Raw genomic sequence first — 19,606 nt, 5'->3', positions numbered from 1 at the left:
GTTAGTTAAAAGGCAAGATTTATATTTATATTTATATTTATATTTATATTTATATTTATATTTATATTTATATTTATATTTATATTTATATTTATATTTATATTTACAGACCACTGCTTTGAGCATTTTCCACTGATATCTAGTTACTGAATTTGCCTTGCAAACTCTACACTGCAAAATTGACTTTTTAATAAGTTTCTACATAGTCTTCTTGCCTTGTTTTCCAGTTAAAATATCTCAAAAAATTGATTTTTTGCGTTGTCTTTACTGCAGATTTTATATTTTTTTACTGTAAGTATAAATTAAATAAATTACATTTACATAAATCTATGCATTTAGCAGACGCTTTTATCCAAAGTCACTTTCACTTTTTCACTTGCAGTGTAATCAGGCTAACAAGATTAAACAAGCTAAGACAAAATACAGTCATATTTTCTACTTCAATATAGATACTAGATAGATGATTTTATTAATAATTTTAATAATAGATGATTTTCAGATATATTTGAAATATTTTATAATATATTTAATAAATATTTAACATCTATATAATATATTTTAAAAGCAAGTCAGAACTAAACTAGAGTGTGATCTCAAATAGGATCAGATTAAACAGCAATAATCCAAAGTTTGGCTAAACTAGACTGAGTCTCTGATAGTGTGTGGTCTGAACCTTCTCTCACGAGTCTCCAGGGGCTGAAGAAGGTCTGCTTGAGGTTCAGAGAGGAGAAGTGCTGGTGTTCCTCGAAGCTCTCGTTCAGTCTCCAGAGCCGTGGTGAGATGGTCACGTGACCGAAGCGAAACGCAGCCGTGGTGAACACGTTTGACACCGACGGGTTCACAGAGTCGTTATAGCCCCCGTACGGCCCGAGATACTCGTCAAACGCTTCCCGTCCCATGATCTTGGGAATGTAGTCTCTCATGGTTATGATCTGCAGGAACAACGAAATCAAGAGTCAATCAGTATCTCCTTTACAAATCCTATCGAGCTGCCCTGTCGTCACTGAAATTGCTTGTAAATTTCACAAGTGATTACAAATTAATTATCTTATTTATATTTTCAGTACTAAACAGCATAAAGTGTATTTATGATCATTTCTCTTGCTTTATATGCACATTTTGGCAGTGATATTTAATAATAATTATTATTTAAACTTTTAAGTATTAGTATTTATTTTTATGTTTTCAGTTTTCATTTTAGTTTAAGCAATTTTGTATCATTTATAATTCTATTTATAATTCTACTTAGCTACAATTTATTTTTTATTCCAGTTTTAGTTTTAGTAATTAAAAAAATAAAAACGTATGGGTTAATATATATATATATATGGTAATTATGGAATTGTAGTAACTTCAACTTTATATATATTTGTATTTTATTAATGTCATATATTTTTTAATTTCAATTAGAAAAACCTTTAGTATATTTATTTTATTACCTCCTAATAATCATAACATAGTAATGAATTTTATACAGGTTAAGGAAAACAAACAGACAAACTAGTTTTAGTCTTAGTAACTTTTAACAACTTTAAACTAATTTCAGTTTTTCTTTTAATATTAATATTTAATTCAATGTAATTTAATTAGCAATTTTATTATTTATTTAATCTCAATTATTTTTTTTATTTTTTTTGCCAGCTTTATTTTAACAAAGCTTTACAATGCTACACATACAGAGGAAAGAAAGAATAAAACAACAACAATTGTTTATCTTTTTTTATTTCAGGTTTTAAAATTTTAATACTTTTTGTACAATTTCAGTTATTTGTAGATATTTTATTAAATATTTAATGATTACGTTTTTCATTTAATATTTATACTTTATATCAGTAGTATTGCAATTAATAAATATGCTTTTTAAGTGCAGCATCTCTCACAAAACTGCAGATTTAGAGAGAGAAGCTGGTTCGGGACGTCCTGTGCCTGGAGATAAGATGAGATCGTGTGATGCATCTCAAAATTCATTCCGTCTTATCGCAGTCTCTGAAATAGTCCAGCGTTTCACCTCGAGAAGCGCGTCGTCCCACACAGAGATGCTTCAAAAGCGTGTCTGACTGACGGCTGGCCCTCCACAGAGGGGACGTGTAAATCAAACCCTCTGTAGCACTGGAAACTGTTTTCACTGCTTGTGTGAAGTCGGCCCCTGGGGGACGTTGTTAAAACACTGCGCTCCGTTTGATGTGTGCCATTTCCATGGCTTCTGTACTGCTTTAGAGTCACTTTAATTCAGGGAGCTGGTGCTTGTGCGAGCCATCAAATGTGTCTTTGATTTGGCAAGGGCTGCTCGGAGAGGACGAGGGCTTTACTTCCACACATCGAGGACTTTAATCCCTGAATCTCTTCTCTGCCCAGTGCTGCAAATCTGCTTTTCTGTCTGTTTGACACAGAATGGATCTGATTCTTCACATTCATAAGGGTTAATTGTTTAAGTGCATTCAAAAACTCATTTATAAACCATATTTGCTGAATCAAATCCAAGTTTCTTAAAAATTGTTTTGGAAATATGTGCATTTTTCCTGCATTTTTGCTTTTAAAAACAATCAAAAAATGAATATAACTATATATTACTAAATAAATAATATGAATTAATAAATAGATCATTTATTTTTATTTTAGTTTTAACTTTAGTAATTTTAGTTGTACTACTTTAACATAAGTTATTTGCCAAACCAACATCAAATTGTTTATTTTTTTTAGGTTTTCCATTTAAAATTAATACTTTATGTTAGCTTGTTTTTGCATTAAAAGATGCTTTTAAAGTTTGTTTTATTTATTTTATTGCATCACAACATAACATGAATTATATATTACCTTATTTGGTGATGATTTGCTACACAGGTTAAGGAAAAGAAGAATAAAAACATTAATTAACTAATTAAAATAAAATAAAATAAAATAGCTTTTTTCATTAATTAAACGTATAAAAACTAAGCTAGCAAAAAATAAATATGAAATATAGTTGGCAATTCAACATTTCTTATTTTCATTTAGGTTACTTGAAGTAGTAATATAACTAAAACTGAAATCAAAATGAATAAAGACAACATAAAAAACAGAGAATAAAAATCTTCATCTTACTAAAATCTTACTAAAATAAATAAAACTGAAAGAGAATAAAAACCGCAATGAATATTTAGAAAAAATAAAAAATTAACAATTTTTCTTTTTTTTTTTACATTTATCATGTTCATTTAGTTTCACTTACTACAATAACTAAAACTGGAGGGGGGGGGGGTTACTATGTAAAAATGTTACAAAATCACACAAAATCACAAACTTTAAAACAAAGAAAAACACAGAAAAAAATGAATTTAAACATTAATAAAAACTATATGAGTATCTCAGTAGTAACCTACTAAAATAACAGTGCTCTGAATCAGACACGGGTTAAAACTGCACCATAATATGGTTCCTCCTGCAGCGATATGTGGTTTAACCAGCTGTCGGACAACAGACTGCAGTACAATCAGAAGAGAGCTTCAACGCCTGAAGCACTGAATGTTTCTGAAGCTGTAGATAAGGCTTTAATTGGACGCTTTCAGACAAGAGAAAAGCTCAGTACAGTATGTGTGTGAGAGCAGCACAGCCGAGGGACTGTCACTAACTGAGTACATAAACTCGCTCAGACACTGATCACTGGATGGTCCACTTTAGATAGGACATTTTTATTTTGTGCAGCCCGATCGGCTGCTGCCTCAAGCACAGTTAACCAGATCTATGGTAAATTTGAATTAAAATATTATTTCTAAATACTGATTTACCCAAAAGAGAGTCTGTGACACATGAAAAAACTGTGATGCATGAACAGATAATAAGGGACTAAAAAACAACACTATGAATAGATGACTAGCGTTTGTTGAAAAACTTTTTTAAATATTTACATTTGAAAAGCTCGAATTTTTAAGATTTTACTCAAATCAAATAAATCAAATAAATAAATACAATTGTGCTAACATGATTTAGCACATTGCTAGTATGTTTCTAGCTAGATTTAACACATTGCTAGCATGTTTTAGCATGTTTTTAGCATGATTTAACATGTTGCTAGCTTGATTTACACATTGCTAACATTTTAGCATGTTGTTAACATGATAAGTACATTAGTACGTTGATATGTTTCTAGAATGAATCCATTAACACATGAATAACAAGATTTAACATACTGATAGCATGATTTTAGAATGATTTTGCACATTGATAACATGATGCTGACTTCCATCCTGTCACCAAGTGCTTTGAGCGGCTGGTTGTATCCCATTTAAAATCCTTGCTACACTAGACTCATTCCAATTTGCCTATCGCCACAATAGGTCAACAGAGGATGTCATCTCTAATGCACTTCACTCTGCTCTCACCCACCTGGACAGTCAAAATGCACATTCTTTGATTTGAGTTCTGCTTTTAACTCTGTAATCCCCTCCAAAGCTCAGCCAGCTTTGAATCAGCACATCCCTTTGCAACCGGATTCTAGAGTTTCTGACTAACAGACCTCAGTTAGATAACCTCTCCTCCTCCATCATCACCCTGAACACCGGTGTTCCACAAGGCTGCGTACTGAGCCCTCTTCTGTACTCCTTATTCACCCATGAGGCCATGACTGTGTATTTTGCAGTATCTGCAAAGTTACGAAGCTGAAAGTTCAATGCAAACGGATATATCTCTCAATATATCTCTCAATGCATATCTTTTAAAATTTATGCACTTTAATGCCTATAAAAATGGCTGTAACTGCCAGATTTCATGAAATAACAAACCCAGATAAACCCCTACCCCGGGAAAAGGCAGCAAAGGAGGCGAGGCCATGCTGGGCTGCTTTAGAGAAGAGGAAGAGAAAACTATAGGTGCACATAAAAATCTATTTATATATGAATTGCAATTCTGTCTTCTAACTGTTCTAACTATTCCCCCTGCTCTGCACATGCTCTGCATCTCTCTCTCTCTCTCTCTCTCTCTCTCTCTCTCTCTGTCTCATTCAGCTCAGCTCCAAAAATCATCAGGCTAGAAACCGTATATTAAAAAATTTCCAGGCTCTTCCAAGTTTTATAATGGCAGTGAATGGGTGTTATTTTTCAATAGTCCAAAAGAAGTCCAATAAAGTGCATCCATCTATCATAAAAAGTGCTCCACGTGTATCCGAGGGGGTGAAAAAAGGCCTCCTGAAGCAAATCAATTTATTTTTGGAAGAAAAATATCCGTATTTAAAACTTAATACACTTTTTTTTTTGTTCCTGTGGATGACAAAGGACGCAGCATAATGGTTCGTGAGAATATGTAGTAGTAGTAGACCTTTATTGTCACTAGTCACAAGTACTGTACCAGCGAAATTAGCCATCAACCTGTCCATACATACACAACATACATACAATGGGGTAGACAGAACAGGAAGACAGGGAATTGAGGAAGAAATACAGCATAACATTAGGAAAGTGAGGAGAAAAAAACCAACACCCATACTATGCTCCTTTTGGGAGTATAGTATGGGAACATGGAAAAACACCTCAGCAACAAAAGCACCTACACCATAAACACACGACTTTGCAACTGGGGACGGAAATTGGGGGGGTCGAGGTAATCCAGTGCAGGCAGCAGTCGTCCTACCCTGCAGTTAGAAAGCGCTGGTCACGGACCCGCTTGACAGACTGGCGGTATAAAGCGGCGAAGGCGAGGTATGGGGGGTGGGGAGGTGAGTGCATATCTGTATATGTGTAAGAGTTTGTGTATTTGTAGGCCTGCAGAGTTGCGATTCTCTCTAGATGCCTCAGTCCGCAGATTATACAGCATCACAGCAAGTTGCCATGGAGACAGCCTTGGTCAGGTCCTAGACCGAGTCAACAACAATCAGCAGGTGTCTTGTGGGAAACGGGTTGAGGAACACAGAGCGTCTCGTTGCCATGCTTTCCAAGGGGAAAATTTTGTTATCCAGCCAAGGCCAAGCTGGGAGTGCAGCCGAAAGAAGATAAGATACCAGTTGTTTTGGTCTAGTAGCTACATTCCAATTTAACGGTCACTATGATTGTCTTTTTTGGTCTCCAAATCCTCCAATTTCCTTTCCAAAGTGGTGAGCTTCACCGTGATGTTATCCATATTGCAGTTAATAGTCTCAGTCTCAATGCTGACCGCTCTGCCCACTGCTTCAATCATGACGGGCAGCCTTGTGAGGCTTTGGACAGCTGTTCCCGTCTTCTGAATTTTCCGATAACCCAGGGCAAAGGCTAATCCAATCAGCAGAAGACCTGTTATCATGGTTCCAAATAGGTAGATGTCTTCAATGTCCTCCACGGAAAGAGCCGCCAGACACACGACCCGCCAATTCGCCCAAGCGTCCATCGTGTAACCAGCTGCGAACGTTCCGGCAGGGCAGTCAGGTTCCCCCAAACCCAAGCTCCTCATCGAGAAGATGGTGTCAATTGCGTTGAGAGACCAATTTATCAAATCCATGTTTCAGTTTAGGAAAGCAGTGCAGAGAGAGTCTCTCAAAGTAGACGAGACGAGAGACAGGCGAAGCAGGCAAGGCAGGGGAGGAGAGGAAAGAAATGCGACCGCCTCCGTTGAGAGCTGAAGATATGCTAGTCTCATAAGAACTGAAGTTTGTTTAAATGGGTAGTTCACTGGGGTTTTTTTCTATAGGGTGCGGTCTACCATGTTAATGCTTCGTTTTTCAAAAAAAAAAAACATAATTTTTCACATAATTTACCTTTATTCCACACCGTTCTGACCCTTCTCTGAGAAACACGTTAAACATTTCCTTCTTTTATGAAGCCCCTCCCTCAGAAATAGGTGATGGTCTCTGATTTGTTAGCTAGTCCAGTGTGTTGTGATTGGCTAAACCGATTCTAGTGCGCATCTAAATGTCCCACCCCTCGCTTCAGCATCATGTGCTCCGGTTGTATTGTAAACAACGGCATCGTTAATATCGCTTATCAGTTTGATCTTGACTGAGACGCAGAGGATATTATTGAAGAGGATCGTGCAGAACCTGTGCAAGTGTGGCTTTTAATGGTTGCCCTATGTTTTTTGTTTGTTGTTCTCTCATACTTATAGATACGCTGCTATTTGTAAATGCTACTGCTTATGTTAGCTTTAAATGTAACTCAGACTGTATTCAGTCATTCATTCTGTCTGTATTCATTTTTGGGTGAACTATCCCTTTAAATAGTATTTCAGTTTGCTGGCTTTGTCAAGCTGACATTAGCTAAAAGATAATAATTTTTATTTTATTTTTTATTTATTGATTGATTTTTATTTGTTTAAGGCAACTGAATAAACAGATATTTTATTTAAAATTATAAATCAATATACATTTTACTTAATTTAATTCCATTTTAATATTTTATATTATATTTGCATTTAATTTAAATGAATACAATTTTTCCGAGCTGGTTGTTAAACTCGTTTTTCTCACAGGTGTCTGTTACCTGATGCAGTGCCCCGATGATCTTGCGCGTCTCCTGATAAATGACCTCTGACCCCCAGTGTGGGTTGAGTCGTGTCAGGCGTTCGGCCAGCCGGTTGTGTTCTCTCACCCAGAGCGTGTGCAGGACAGACAGAGGCAGGATCTCGTTTACCCTGCTGTCACCCGCTGTGAAGCACTCGACCCGCACCGCTGCCTCTGAGCCGGGCTCCTGGAGGCACGCCGAAGGCTGCACAGACACGAAGGGCAAAAACGGCCGACCACCATCGCTGTATTCACTGTTTACAGCCAACAGACCTTCAGCGCTGGACAAGTTTCGCAGGGTTTTCTCCAGATCTGCCGAATGGCCATAGACGGACGATGCGTCGATGAAGGATGTTACTGAATTCATCTGCTGTCGCTGTCCAGCGGGATGCTCGTCTGTCTGAACGTTAATGCAGGCGGGTGAAGAACGGAAAAATGGTAGACAGCTTTTATTGCTAACCAGTTTACCATCCATGGGAGCCTGTGAAAGAAAAGAAATTAATGTATATCATTTTTTCAGATTTTGTTAAACCTAAAAGCATTATTATATATTCATGTAAATGCAAAGCCCGAACAATATCAGCAAAAACAAGGGATCAGAATACCCAATTATAAAAAAAGTTAACTAAAACTGAAAATAAAATGAATAAAGACTATATATATATATATATATACATTAGTGCTGTCAAATGATTCATCTTGATTAATCACATCCAAAATGAAAGATTTTGTTTTTTTGTGTGTGTACTGTGTATATTTATTATGTACATATAAATACACACACATGGATCTTTATAATTAAGAAAAATATGTTTTGTTTAAAACATTTATTTTTTAAATAGATACATTAATGTGTATATATATCATGATTTAAAATTAAAAATGTTGTAATAAAAATAAATAAAAAGTTTTCATATTTTGTATTCATATAAATACAAATATATATATATTTAAAAAAAAAAAAAAAAAAAATGTTTATCTGTGGATCCTGAGAGCGGCCGGTCCATCATGAAGCTCTCAGTATTAGTATGCAGTATACAGTATGTGGCTCAGTGTGGACAATAATATAATTCTATTTGTATATCTATGGAAAAGGCCTCCTTGCTTCTGGCTAGAGACAGATTAGTTACAAACCAGCACATTTTTATGAGCATTTCACACTCAAAAGAATTCAGAACCACTAACAAAAAGGTGCTGCCGTGAGCCCCATTTTCAACTGCGTTTGAGGTTCGCCGGAGATAAAGAAGTAATCAATGAGATATATTTTCTTTTTAATTATAGGGTTCAGCCACGTTCCCAGATTCATCTTCGTTGTTCCGAACCAGCAGTCCTGAACTGTCCTCCGACTCATCGTGGGCCGTCAGGATCAGACAAAGAAAGCGCGAGACAATGACTCAGAGGAAGCGCGTGGCATTTTATCTGCTTCAACTAAATGAACTTCTGTCAATGAAGTTGAAAAATGAGCACTGTAACCTGCTCCTTGACACGGGATGTCAAAGCCAGAGATAATTCAAATGAAATGTCTGGGGGAATGTCTTATCCAGTCAACAGCTGCCAGTGACTCGTGTATGAAAATAGATGTTGTTTGTGATTAATAATACACAATATGGAGCCCTAGTACAACAATGATTGAGGTGCTCAAAACAGCGGCTGTAGAAATGGAAGCCCCGCCCTCAAAACAAAAGAGCCAATCACTTGACTGGCAAAAGTTCTATAAAATAGAAAATGTTCTATTATTTAGAACCTTTCGTAAGATTCTGTTAATTACACACCATCTGTATAAAATTGAGTTCTGTTTTAATGCCAAAACATTTCTTAACACATCCAACAAATTCTACTTTACTTATTTTTAGCTTTAAGAACCCTGTTATATTATACTGTAGGTTATTATTTAAATGTAATTGGAATAAAGCTGACATAAAATAAAATAAAATAAAATAAATTGATTTGAAACTAACTACTGAAATAAGTACTAAAATTACTAAAACAAAAATAAATCTATAAGAAAAAATACAAGCACATAGTTTTTAAAACTTAAAATAAATGCTTAGAATCTTGTAGAGATGGACATAAATTATATTTTAACGCTGAAACGTGTCTTTCAACGTATTTGAAATATTTCAAATTCAAGTATTGGTCTAAAATATTGCAATATTGCATACTTTTTAGCCTAAAGAATCATGTTGTTATGATGTAGGTTATTATAGACATATAAATGAAATAAAATAAAATATTAGATTAAAAACTTAAACTTAATGTTACAGTGGCAACTAACTGAAATAAGTATGCAAATGAAATATAAATAAATTAAAGCTACAGAAAGATTGAAAACACACACACACACACACACATTTAAATATGACAAAGGCACATAACAAAAGTGCTGTCTGTAATTTCTTGAATATTGCAGCTTTACAGTGACACCAGTTGATTCAAGAGGACAGGATCACGCAGAGACTCTCAATGGTGAATGGGTTCATCACTGCAGCTGGAATTGCTCATCAGTTAAGTGCTGAACAGGGTAAGGATCTGTCTCTGCACGTTTAAGAGAAGTCGGACTGAAAGACTCTGCAGTGACCAAGCATTTCATCAGTCGAAAGAATCAAAAGCCTGGACTCACCTTTACTGAGGAGCTTGTTGTGTGGAGAGAGGAGAACTGATCCAAAATTTACTTTCGTGATGAGAGCAAATGTAATTTATTTGCGTCTGATTGGAAACATTATGTTTGGTGTCAAACTGAGGAAAGACTGAAGCCCAAGTGCGTAAGGAAGTCAGTGAAAGGTGGAGGAGGAAGTGTGATGCTTTGGGGGATGTTTTCTGTAGCATACTGAATGGCAGGTGAATACCATAGACTGTAAAAAATATGGACAAAACGTATGTGACGTCACCCATAGACTTTCTGAAGAACGGGTTTGAAGCCGTTTATGGGGGGTGTGGGCTGCGCCATCTTGGAAAATCTTGGGAAATCCTAACCCCGCCCACCTTCTGACGCAGCGCGCTTCACTCAACTCGCTCTGCAAATTCGGTCATCTCTGTGTATATTTTAGGCAACGAAATATGTTATAAAACACCATACTAACTATTTTCATTTTCATTAAAAGAAATCTTAAACATTATAGCCACACAAATGTGGTTCAGGCAACGCATATTGATTATATTCAACTACACATAACGTAAAACAAAATATAAAACACAAACCTGCCTCTTTTCATTTTAAATATAATATAAAAATATTAAACATTTTATGGTCCAGGCAATATGTGCATTTGTACTAAAGAACAGATTTTGCAGTAAACAACATTACAGATCATCTTCGTTGTATTAAAATTTAAAATGACAAAACTCAACCCAGTCTCTTTTTGTTAAATTTCAGTTTTATCAATATTAGCCATTATAAAAGTATAAGTAAAAGGTATAAGAAGCTATACAAATAAAGCAAACAATTCAGTTAAACATACAAAGTCAGCGCTCTAGTCTAACCATACATCGGTAAAGTTAAATAGCTTATAAAGTTATGAAACATCCCCTCAGCCAAAACGATTGTCCAGGGAAAAAATTATAGATTTACGAGACCAAAAATCGATTAGATATACACAAGATGAATTATATCTCATGTTTAACCACTACAGAGACGCCAGAGTCCGCTGCATTGGCGGCAAACTTTAGAAGGTCTAGCCGAGGAAAGACTGCTTCAGGCGGGGTACATGAACGCCGAGCGCCCGGTCATCGCTGGATCAACTGGATTAAATTTTCATAAATCTTTAAATAAACCACAGATTTGAGCTTTAAACAACTACATTCTCGCCTGAAAACATCTTAAAACTACATTTCATGATACAGAAACAGTAGTATAATATGTCAACTGTATTAAAAAATGGCGCTTCTTGTTGTCATTCTCCGTGGTGCTGCCTTGTCAGCTGTCAATCAAGCTGTCACTCAAAGTTAACCACACCCTTATTGTCATATATTTTATATCTAAATACGATCTAAACTAACGAGTTAGAAAAAAAATCACCCCCCTCACAGTTGTCAGGCACTCGGAAGCTATCGAAAAATACAATAAAAGTCCATGGGACCAACTTGTAAAAACATGAATTTATGCTGTGAAAACGGACATTTTAACATGGGGGCTATGGACATTTGCTCCCTTTTGGGACCTTCCCCTGGCGGATTTTCGATGTATTGCAGTGTTTCGCACTTCCGGGTAGGCTTCATTTTTCAGATCAGAATGTTGCCGCTTGGTGAATACAAATGTTTATCAGAACTTCCTTCAGCAACCCGGGGATCCTTCCCTGCATTTATCTCCCAATCAGCCTGTAAATTTCATGCAAGAAAATGCCCCCGTCACACTTCAAAACATTGAACTAATGAAATGGCCAGATAAGAGTCCTGGTCTAAACCTGATTGAAAGTCACTGGAAAATCCTTGGAGACGAAGTTATGACCACAGTCACCGAACTATGAAGAAGAGTGGACGAAGACCACACCGGCGCAGTGTGAGGAACTAGACTTCGGAGCTACAGAACCAAATCTAAATTCTAATTTATTTGTGGATTGATACGGATCATTACTCAAGAGTTTGTCGCTTGGCTGTAGTTGAAATGATGAGTATCTTATACCTTTCTCAGCGCTGTCTGACACGATAAAGGTGACTTACAGCATCATTGTAGGGTTACCTGCATTGGGAAGCAGGGGTCTGCGTTGCTGCAGGTGTGAAGACAGTCCCGTCCCTCTGTGAAGGTGCTTCGGATGGAGCTCTGAGGAGTGAAGGAGATGTCGTGGGCGATGTACTGGCCCCAGTCCACCAGCATCTGGGAATAAGTGCTGTCCTCCAGGACGGCCATGCTGGAGCCGCACATCATTTTATTGCTCACTTCTCGAACCTTAGAAAGCAAACCAGAGAGACTTCAGACGAGATGCATTTCTGCCATTAGTTTTACACTCAAACATTTATGCTGAACAGAAATATAGTATAATACTTAGTGTTTATGGGTTCGTGAAAAATACTAGTCTGAAAAATCTTTTTTTTTTAATTTTTTTTTTATTACACCTTTGGACAAATAAGAATAAAATAAAAAATGCATGTGTGTTTTTTGTTGAGTATCATATATGATACATCAGGCTTTTATGGCTCATATAATCTGATTAATCTGAATTTTCCAGCTCAGAGGGTAAAACCTAAGATATTTAATTATTTAATTACTTTTTAGCCTAAAGAACCCTGTTATTATATTGTGAATTATAATATGGAATGGTTATTAAATATAATTTATGTAAACCTAAAATATTTATGATTATATTATTATTTATAATAATATGAATTATTATATATTTTATATTATTATATTTAATAATAATAATAAATATTAATTCATATTATTAGTATCATTAAATAACAATATTATATTTAACTTAAGCCAAAGATTTTAAATGACAAGAGCACATAACAAAATTAAAATATGCAGTACAGTAAAATTATATTGAGTAGAATCTTGTAAGGATGGATTTAAGGTTTATTTTAATGCCAACGTACTTTTCAACATATTTGAATTGAATACTTAACATCAGTAAATTCAAGCATTAGTCTAAAATATTTATTTATTTATTTTAACTATTAATTCTAATTTATTGCCTTTTTAGCTTAAAGAACCCTGTTGATATATTGTAAGTTAATGTTGTTTTGTGTGTGTGGGCAGTCGGGGAAATCTCATTATACCCCTCCTTTAGTGTTTGTTTACCTGTTAAATTGTCATTAAAACCACTAGCAATTAAACCACTATGTGCCAAATTTAGGTGGAAGTGTTTTTGCACTCTTGCAGAATGTGAGATGTGGCAATATGAACATCTTGCACTGAAGTGCTGCAGCCTTTTCCTCATTACAAAAATAGTTTCAGTGAGGCGTGACGTTCATGTTTCTCTGTGTTTGGGAAGAAGAGGTTGTGCATATTTAAAACTTGCATTTTTGCTGCCATAAAAGAGCAGGGAAAGGCCAAAGTGTCACAGGTAAAGCTCTTCTGAGGTTTTTAATTGGCACCGTTTCCTCAAGCTTATTTAGCAGGTGTTCACAGATATATCATCTAATAATCAATTAAATAATCATGCAATGCAAGTGATTTGATGATGTAAATTGGCATTCAATTTACACAAAAATGGCTTGAATATCTTTGTTCCCAATGACTATTTTGTCTTGTTTTCCAGTGCAAATGCAATGCAAAAGATTCTTAAATCAAGATACATTTACTTGAGGAGCAAAAAGATTTAAGAGGTCTTGTTTACGGTGAAATCAAGAGAGTTTATGATTAAATCAAGAACAGATATCTTCCATTGAGCTCAGAAAATGTAACTTATTCAAGTTGATTTTTCTGACCTCACTGACAAATGATTGTTCTTATTTTAAGCATAAGCTTAAAGACATACTTCTTATGTTCAATTTGCATCTCAAGTAAATGTATCTTGACTTTTAGATATTTATATTAGAAAACAGTACTGAACATATATTCGTTTTATTTTGCAATGCATGCATCATTTAAAGCCATGACTTTATGAATTTTAGACATGAACTCATTAGCAAATGAGGGTGCTAATTTGCATATAATTTCATTCCAGTTGCATTGAGTAACTCCTCCCCACAGTGACTCATTTTTTATTATTTTTTTTGCACATCAGTTTCAGTCCTGTCTTTCATGAATTGTGAGGATATTCTCGTGCAGCTCACCAGAGGAAGTTGGAAGCCGCTGTATTGGCGTCCGGTGTTCCAGCCTTTGGGTTGGTTTTCTCCATCCTCGTACTCCGCCGGAAGCCATCTGGCCAAGCCAGTGTTGGCTGCTCCCCAAAGCGGGTTCTTCCTAAAGAAAAAACACAGTATGAATGCATGTGATCAAAAATGTCTCAAGACATCACATTTTTAAAGAATATAAGAGAACAACTCCTGTACTAAAGTGTTTACAAAGAGCTCACAGTCAATGCATTATTGCAATTAATATTCTCATATTACTTTCAACAATGCATGATCTCAAAAATGACCTGACTGATAATGGCATTGCATACTGTATATTTCATTTCGGCTCAATGCAATGCATAACATCTCTCAGTAACTGAATATAAGCAAATATGCAAATATTTCAATAAATAATTTCCAAATAAAAGTACATCAAAATAAAACACTTAAACACTAAAAATGTGTTTAACCATCACAATACTAAATTATAATAAATACTTGTTACATAAATCTGGTCAAAATACAATACTTTATAAAAATTATTAATATAATAAGAATTAAAGATTTTAATAAAGTATTTCCAAATAAAAGTATAGATTAGATTAAATAATAAAAATGCTAAATTATAATAAGTATTTTATAAGTAAACAGTCAAAATATAACACTTATTAACAACTACTGAAATCATAAGAATGTAAAATTGAAAAAAAAAAAAGTTTCTAGGATAATTGGGTATTTTTAATGGTTTAAAGTAAAAAAAAAAAGAAAGAAAAACAGTGCATGCTTACATCCATGTGATACTGTATTTTAATTTCTACATTTGAGAATGATCAGAACAAACCCTCTCTTATGAACAGAAGTGATAGTGTTTGTGGAGCCCCAGTAATAATCTTGGAGAAATGTTTAAAATAGTATTAGATGCATGTAGCACCAGACTAAACTACTCACAGAATATAGATTTAATCAGAACTAATGATGTTTTTGCATTAAAAATATATCATTTGATGCATCAGGACTGGACGGATATGGTACATTTCCTCCAATAAATGTAAAATGAATGCTATAAATCTTGCTAGACGAGCCAGTGTGGAGAACTCAGATTAATTTCCCCAAACCCAAATCAATCATATGCATCATAAAGGAAAAGATAAGGAAAAAAACATATTTTGAGTTTATTCTGATTTAAATTTGTTTATATGATTGCAGACAGCTCTATCAGCACAATGCAAATGAATCCACATTGCAAAATAGATTTTCTTTCTTAGTATTTTTGTCTTGTTTTGCAGTACAAGTAACTTTACATTTTTAAATCAAGATACATTTACCTGAGATGCAAAATTAATTAAGGTATTAAGTCTTGTTTTATGGATGAAAAAAAGATCAAAATTTAGTGAGTTTATACTTAAAACAAGAAGAATAAAAAATATCTTGGAAAGTATTTTCGAAAAAACTGTCGGTTATGTCTTGAGTGAAAGTAAACCATTTAGAAAAAAATGGGATGTGTATTATATTGGATGCGTTCATCGTCTCTTAAAGGGACCGCGCCTAATTTATCTACTAGCTGCTGTAATGTTAATCCAAGAAAACGAAAGAAAGAAAATCCCTCACCGCTCTTGTACTTTGTATTTTTAACAAGAATTAATGCACAGTCAAACCAACAATTATTCAAACACCAGATATAATTTCATATACATTTATATATTTTATACATTTATATACATTATATATATTATATAGGTGCAGAATAATACATATAATACATTTATGCAAGTCAGTATAGCAAAATAAAGTGAACTGTGACATATTATACCACAAAATTCTTCATAAATCGATTATTATTAATAATAATAAAATTGGGACCAAAAATTATTCAGCACGATATAAAGCACCATGTTTTGCTTCTGTGTTTTTTTCCTGAATTGCTAATGCAATCTTTTCACACCACAGTCTGAACAAAATTAAGCATTGCTTGGTAACTGGTCAACAAAGTATTGATAGTTGTGTAAATATTGTCATACTGACAGTTGTCTGAAGTTTTGGTTGATTGAGTTCTTGTCATATTTTATTACCATTTTCCAAACTATAGCAAATAAACTGTGATAATGTGAGAAATGTTGGTGTCTGAATACATTTTGGTTTGATTGTGTATTTTATTTTACATTAAAGACTATGCAGTGTTATTTTACATTTGATTATTCGGTTTCTGTACCTGGACACCTACAGACTTGAAAACAACGTAAACTCTTTGTAAATAGCACTAATAAATAAAAAGAATGAGCATACGAATTAAACATTTCAAACAGGGCCCACTGGTACAACCTGCACCCGCAAACCCCAGCTACGACCCTGATTTTCGGATTTAGTATTTTGTCTAGAAAATTACATAAGGTATTAAGTATTGCTTTCTAAAAATATGTAAAAAACAAATTAATTAGTTTAAGCTTAAAACAGGACAAAATATTTATATAAAAAAAATATGTATTATTTTACTGACCCCACTGGCAGATTTTTCTTCTTCTTGTTTTTAAGCATAAAATCACTTAATTCTGATACATTTTGTAGTACAAACTGCAATAAATAAATACATAAAATAACAGACTATCAAAAAAATTCACTTAATTCAAATAGAAAACAATATTATTTTTCTGACCCTATTCAAAAACATTTTCTTCTTGTTATGCTTCAACTCACTTCATTTTCAGAAAACAAGACTTAATGTTATTTTACTTCTCATTTACAGATATAAATTTATTTTAAAAATGTTGATATATGTGTAATGGAAATCAAGACAACTTGATACTGATTGCAGCAGATGAAAGCATGCACAGGTTTGTGACGTCTTTCATGACCTGCATGAGCAGGCATTAATATTTAAGGTTCAGACATTATTTTTATACTGTTTAGTGATATTCCCATCTGGTTGAAGCTCTGACCCGCAGGTCATCTTATTATATCAACCTGATCCTCTCCACAAAATGTCACGAAGCTGTTAACCGAGGGTCTGATTTCTGTGCTCTCAAACAGCGAGCTGTGTCTCCCGCTGCATTATGGATGTTTTATTGAGACGAGAGTCAGATACCTGTTGTTGCAGACTCCAGAGATGCTGCGGTATTTTCCATCTGTGGTGCAGGTGATGGGATGGAGAGTGCGAGGGCATCCAGACAGGTTTGCTATCCGCTCCACTGCCTCCACGGAAAGGAGTTCTTGAAAAGGAGTCAATGTGTTTACGAATGCAACTCAAACACTGAAGGGTAAACAGTCCGCTGTGGCTCCCGTAGATGCGACACTATTGATTAAATCTGACATTTAAAGCTCTTCTGAGATGATGCTACTGCATTATTCCACACTTACAGAGCTGAATCTCTAGTACACGTTGTGCAAAATAACAGCGGCCTCATGAAGTGTTTAGACACTTAAAAAATGTCAATGCATTAGTTCAAGTGTCATCGGTGCTCAGGAGCTTTTATTAAAAGGGATAGTTCATGCAAAAATGAAAATTTGCTGTTAATTTACTCCCCTCAGCTCATCCAAGATGTTGTTGACTTTTTTCTTCAGTAGCACATCTAAGAAGGTTTTTAGCTGAAACCGTGCTCCTTAGATGATTTATAAAATGCAACTAAAATTCTGGAAATATGAGACTCAAAAAAGCATATCAGGAAACACAAAATTAATAACAGTGACAATTGGCGATATACTGAGATCTTATGAAGCGAAATGATCAGTCTGTGCAAGAAACTGAACATTATTTACAACATTATTAACTGTAATCCAGAGCGTCAGATATAATGTTCAGTTTGTGAACAAATAATTGTTTTGAAGCAGTTCTTTGTAGTTAATTGGTTCTCCAAATCGGATTGCCTGACAGTCACTCTGACACGAAATGAGCCAAAATCCCATCTGATCTTGTGATGAATGAAGTGGTTCAGCGCTCCATCTCCTGACCGAGGACAGATGAGCTGCCGATATGAGCATGAGTGAACCGAGAGCTTGAATGAACGTTTTTATGGTTTCTTATGGTTTATATATGTGACCCTGGAGCACAATGGAGCACAAAAGCAGTCTTAAGTCTCTGGGGTATATTTGTAGCAATAGCCAACAATACATTGTATGGGTCAAAATTGTTGATTTGTCTTGCCGAAAAATCATTAGGATTTTAAGTAAAGATCATGTTTTATGAATACATTTAGTAAATTTCCTACTGTAAATATATCAAAACTTAATTGTTTATTAGTAGTATGCATTGCTAAGAACTCGTTTGGACAACTTTAAAGGTAATAAAAAAAAAAAAAAAGAATATATATATATATATATATATATTTTTTTTTTTTAATTTATTAATTATTATTTTTTTTAATTTTTTTTTTTTTTTTTTTTGCATCCTCAGATTCCAGATTTTCAAATAGTCATATCTCGGCCAAATATTGTCTTATCATTACAGACCATACATCATGGAAATTTGAAAAAAAAAAACGTAATTGAAAAAACTGGTTTTGTGGTCCAGGGTCACATATAAAGGCGAGCTGATGAAGACTACTTTAATCAGATTTAGACATGTAAAACATCAACGTTTCACATTACTATTAGATCATTATTAGATGCTTTAATAACATAATTATGCATAAGTGATGTCATTAAGTTATTACATAAATGAACTGTCAGAAATAATCAGTTCGCGGAAAAGTTACATCTTGGTTGACCTGAGGTTGAGTAAATTAACAGCAGATTTTCATTTTTGGTGAACTGTCCCTTTAAATTCACTCAATCATCTGATGACATAATGTACGTATTAGAGCCTCACCTGACACAGACAGTGATCTTTTATATCTCCTGCTCGCCTTCTCCTTTAAAAGCCCTAAAGTCATGTGAAAGATCTCTGCTGATTTGGATATGTGCTGTGTTTCTGATGCTGGCCGTCTGGAGAGCGTGTACATGTGAAAAGGCTGACGATCGAACCTGCAACTCAGAGAAAAAGAGGGATAAACTGTCTCTACTGTCTTTATTAGGAGAAAAATCATTATAAATAACAATAAAAAAAATTATAGACTGTTGTTCACCCTTGTGTTTGATTCAGTGCAGCATTGACCATCTGAAGACTCTCTTGAAAGGACGATATAATCAAGCTCTCAGGAACGACTAGTTTTCCAGAGAAAATCCAATGTGAGGATTAGAAATAAAATATTAAACAGAAAGTTCCAGGAATAGAATCTGATTGGTTAAAATTTTAAAATATTAATAATATTATTATTAAACAGTAATAATAATAAAATGCTACTATTACTACTAATAATTATCTTCATGACCACCATTAATTATATACACAATTATATACGTGTGTGTGTGTGTGTGTGTGTGTGTGTGTGTGTGTGTGTGTGTGTGTGTGTGTGTGCAAAAAAAGTGTTGGTGTTTAAAATTTAACTGAACTACTCATGTTGTTTAGTGATGTCGTATGAA

General features: G+C 34.5%; 1 protein-coding gene across 1 annotated transcript in view; it reads right to left on the bottom strand.

Annotated features, from left to right (window-relative positions):
• tpo (thyroid peroxidase) overlaps positions 1-19,087 on the bottom strand; it is a 31,173-nt gene extending 12,086 nt beyond the window's left edge. The window contains exons 1-6 of the mRNA XM_059519581.1: positions 18,954-19,087; positions 17,235-17,358; positions 14,153-14,282; positions 12,114-12,320; positions 7,419-7,919; positions 674-932 (exon numbers count right to left, since the gene is read on the bottom strand). Coding sequence (XP_059375564.1) covers positions 674-932; positions 7,419-7,919; positions 12,114-12,320; positions 14,153-14,282; positions 17,235-17,358; positions 18,954-19,086 — 1,354 coding nt within the window. The 5' untranslated portion in view covers position 19,087. The remainder of the gene's footprint in view (positions 1-673; positions 933-7,418; positions 7,920-12,113; positions 12,321-14,152; positions 14,283-17,234; positions 17,359-18,953) is intronic.
• Between the last annotated feature and the right edge of the window lie 519 nt (positions 19,088-19,606).

Source organism: Carassius carassius, chromosome 31 (assembly GCF_963082965.1).
Source record: "Carassius carassius chromosome 31, fCarCar2.1, whole genome shotgun sequence".
NCBI classification, from domain to species: Eukaryota; Metazoa; Chordata; class Actinopteri; order Cypriniformes; family Cyprinidae; genus Carassius; species Carassius carassius.
Note: the sequence above shows the minus strand (reverse complement) of the source record. Positions and strands in the feature narration are given on the sequence as shown.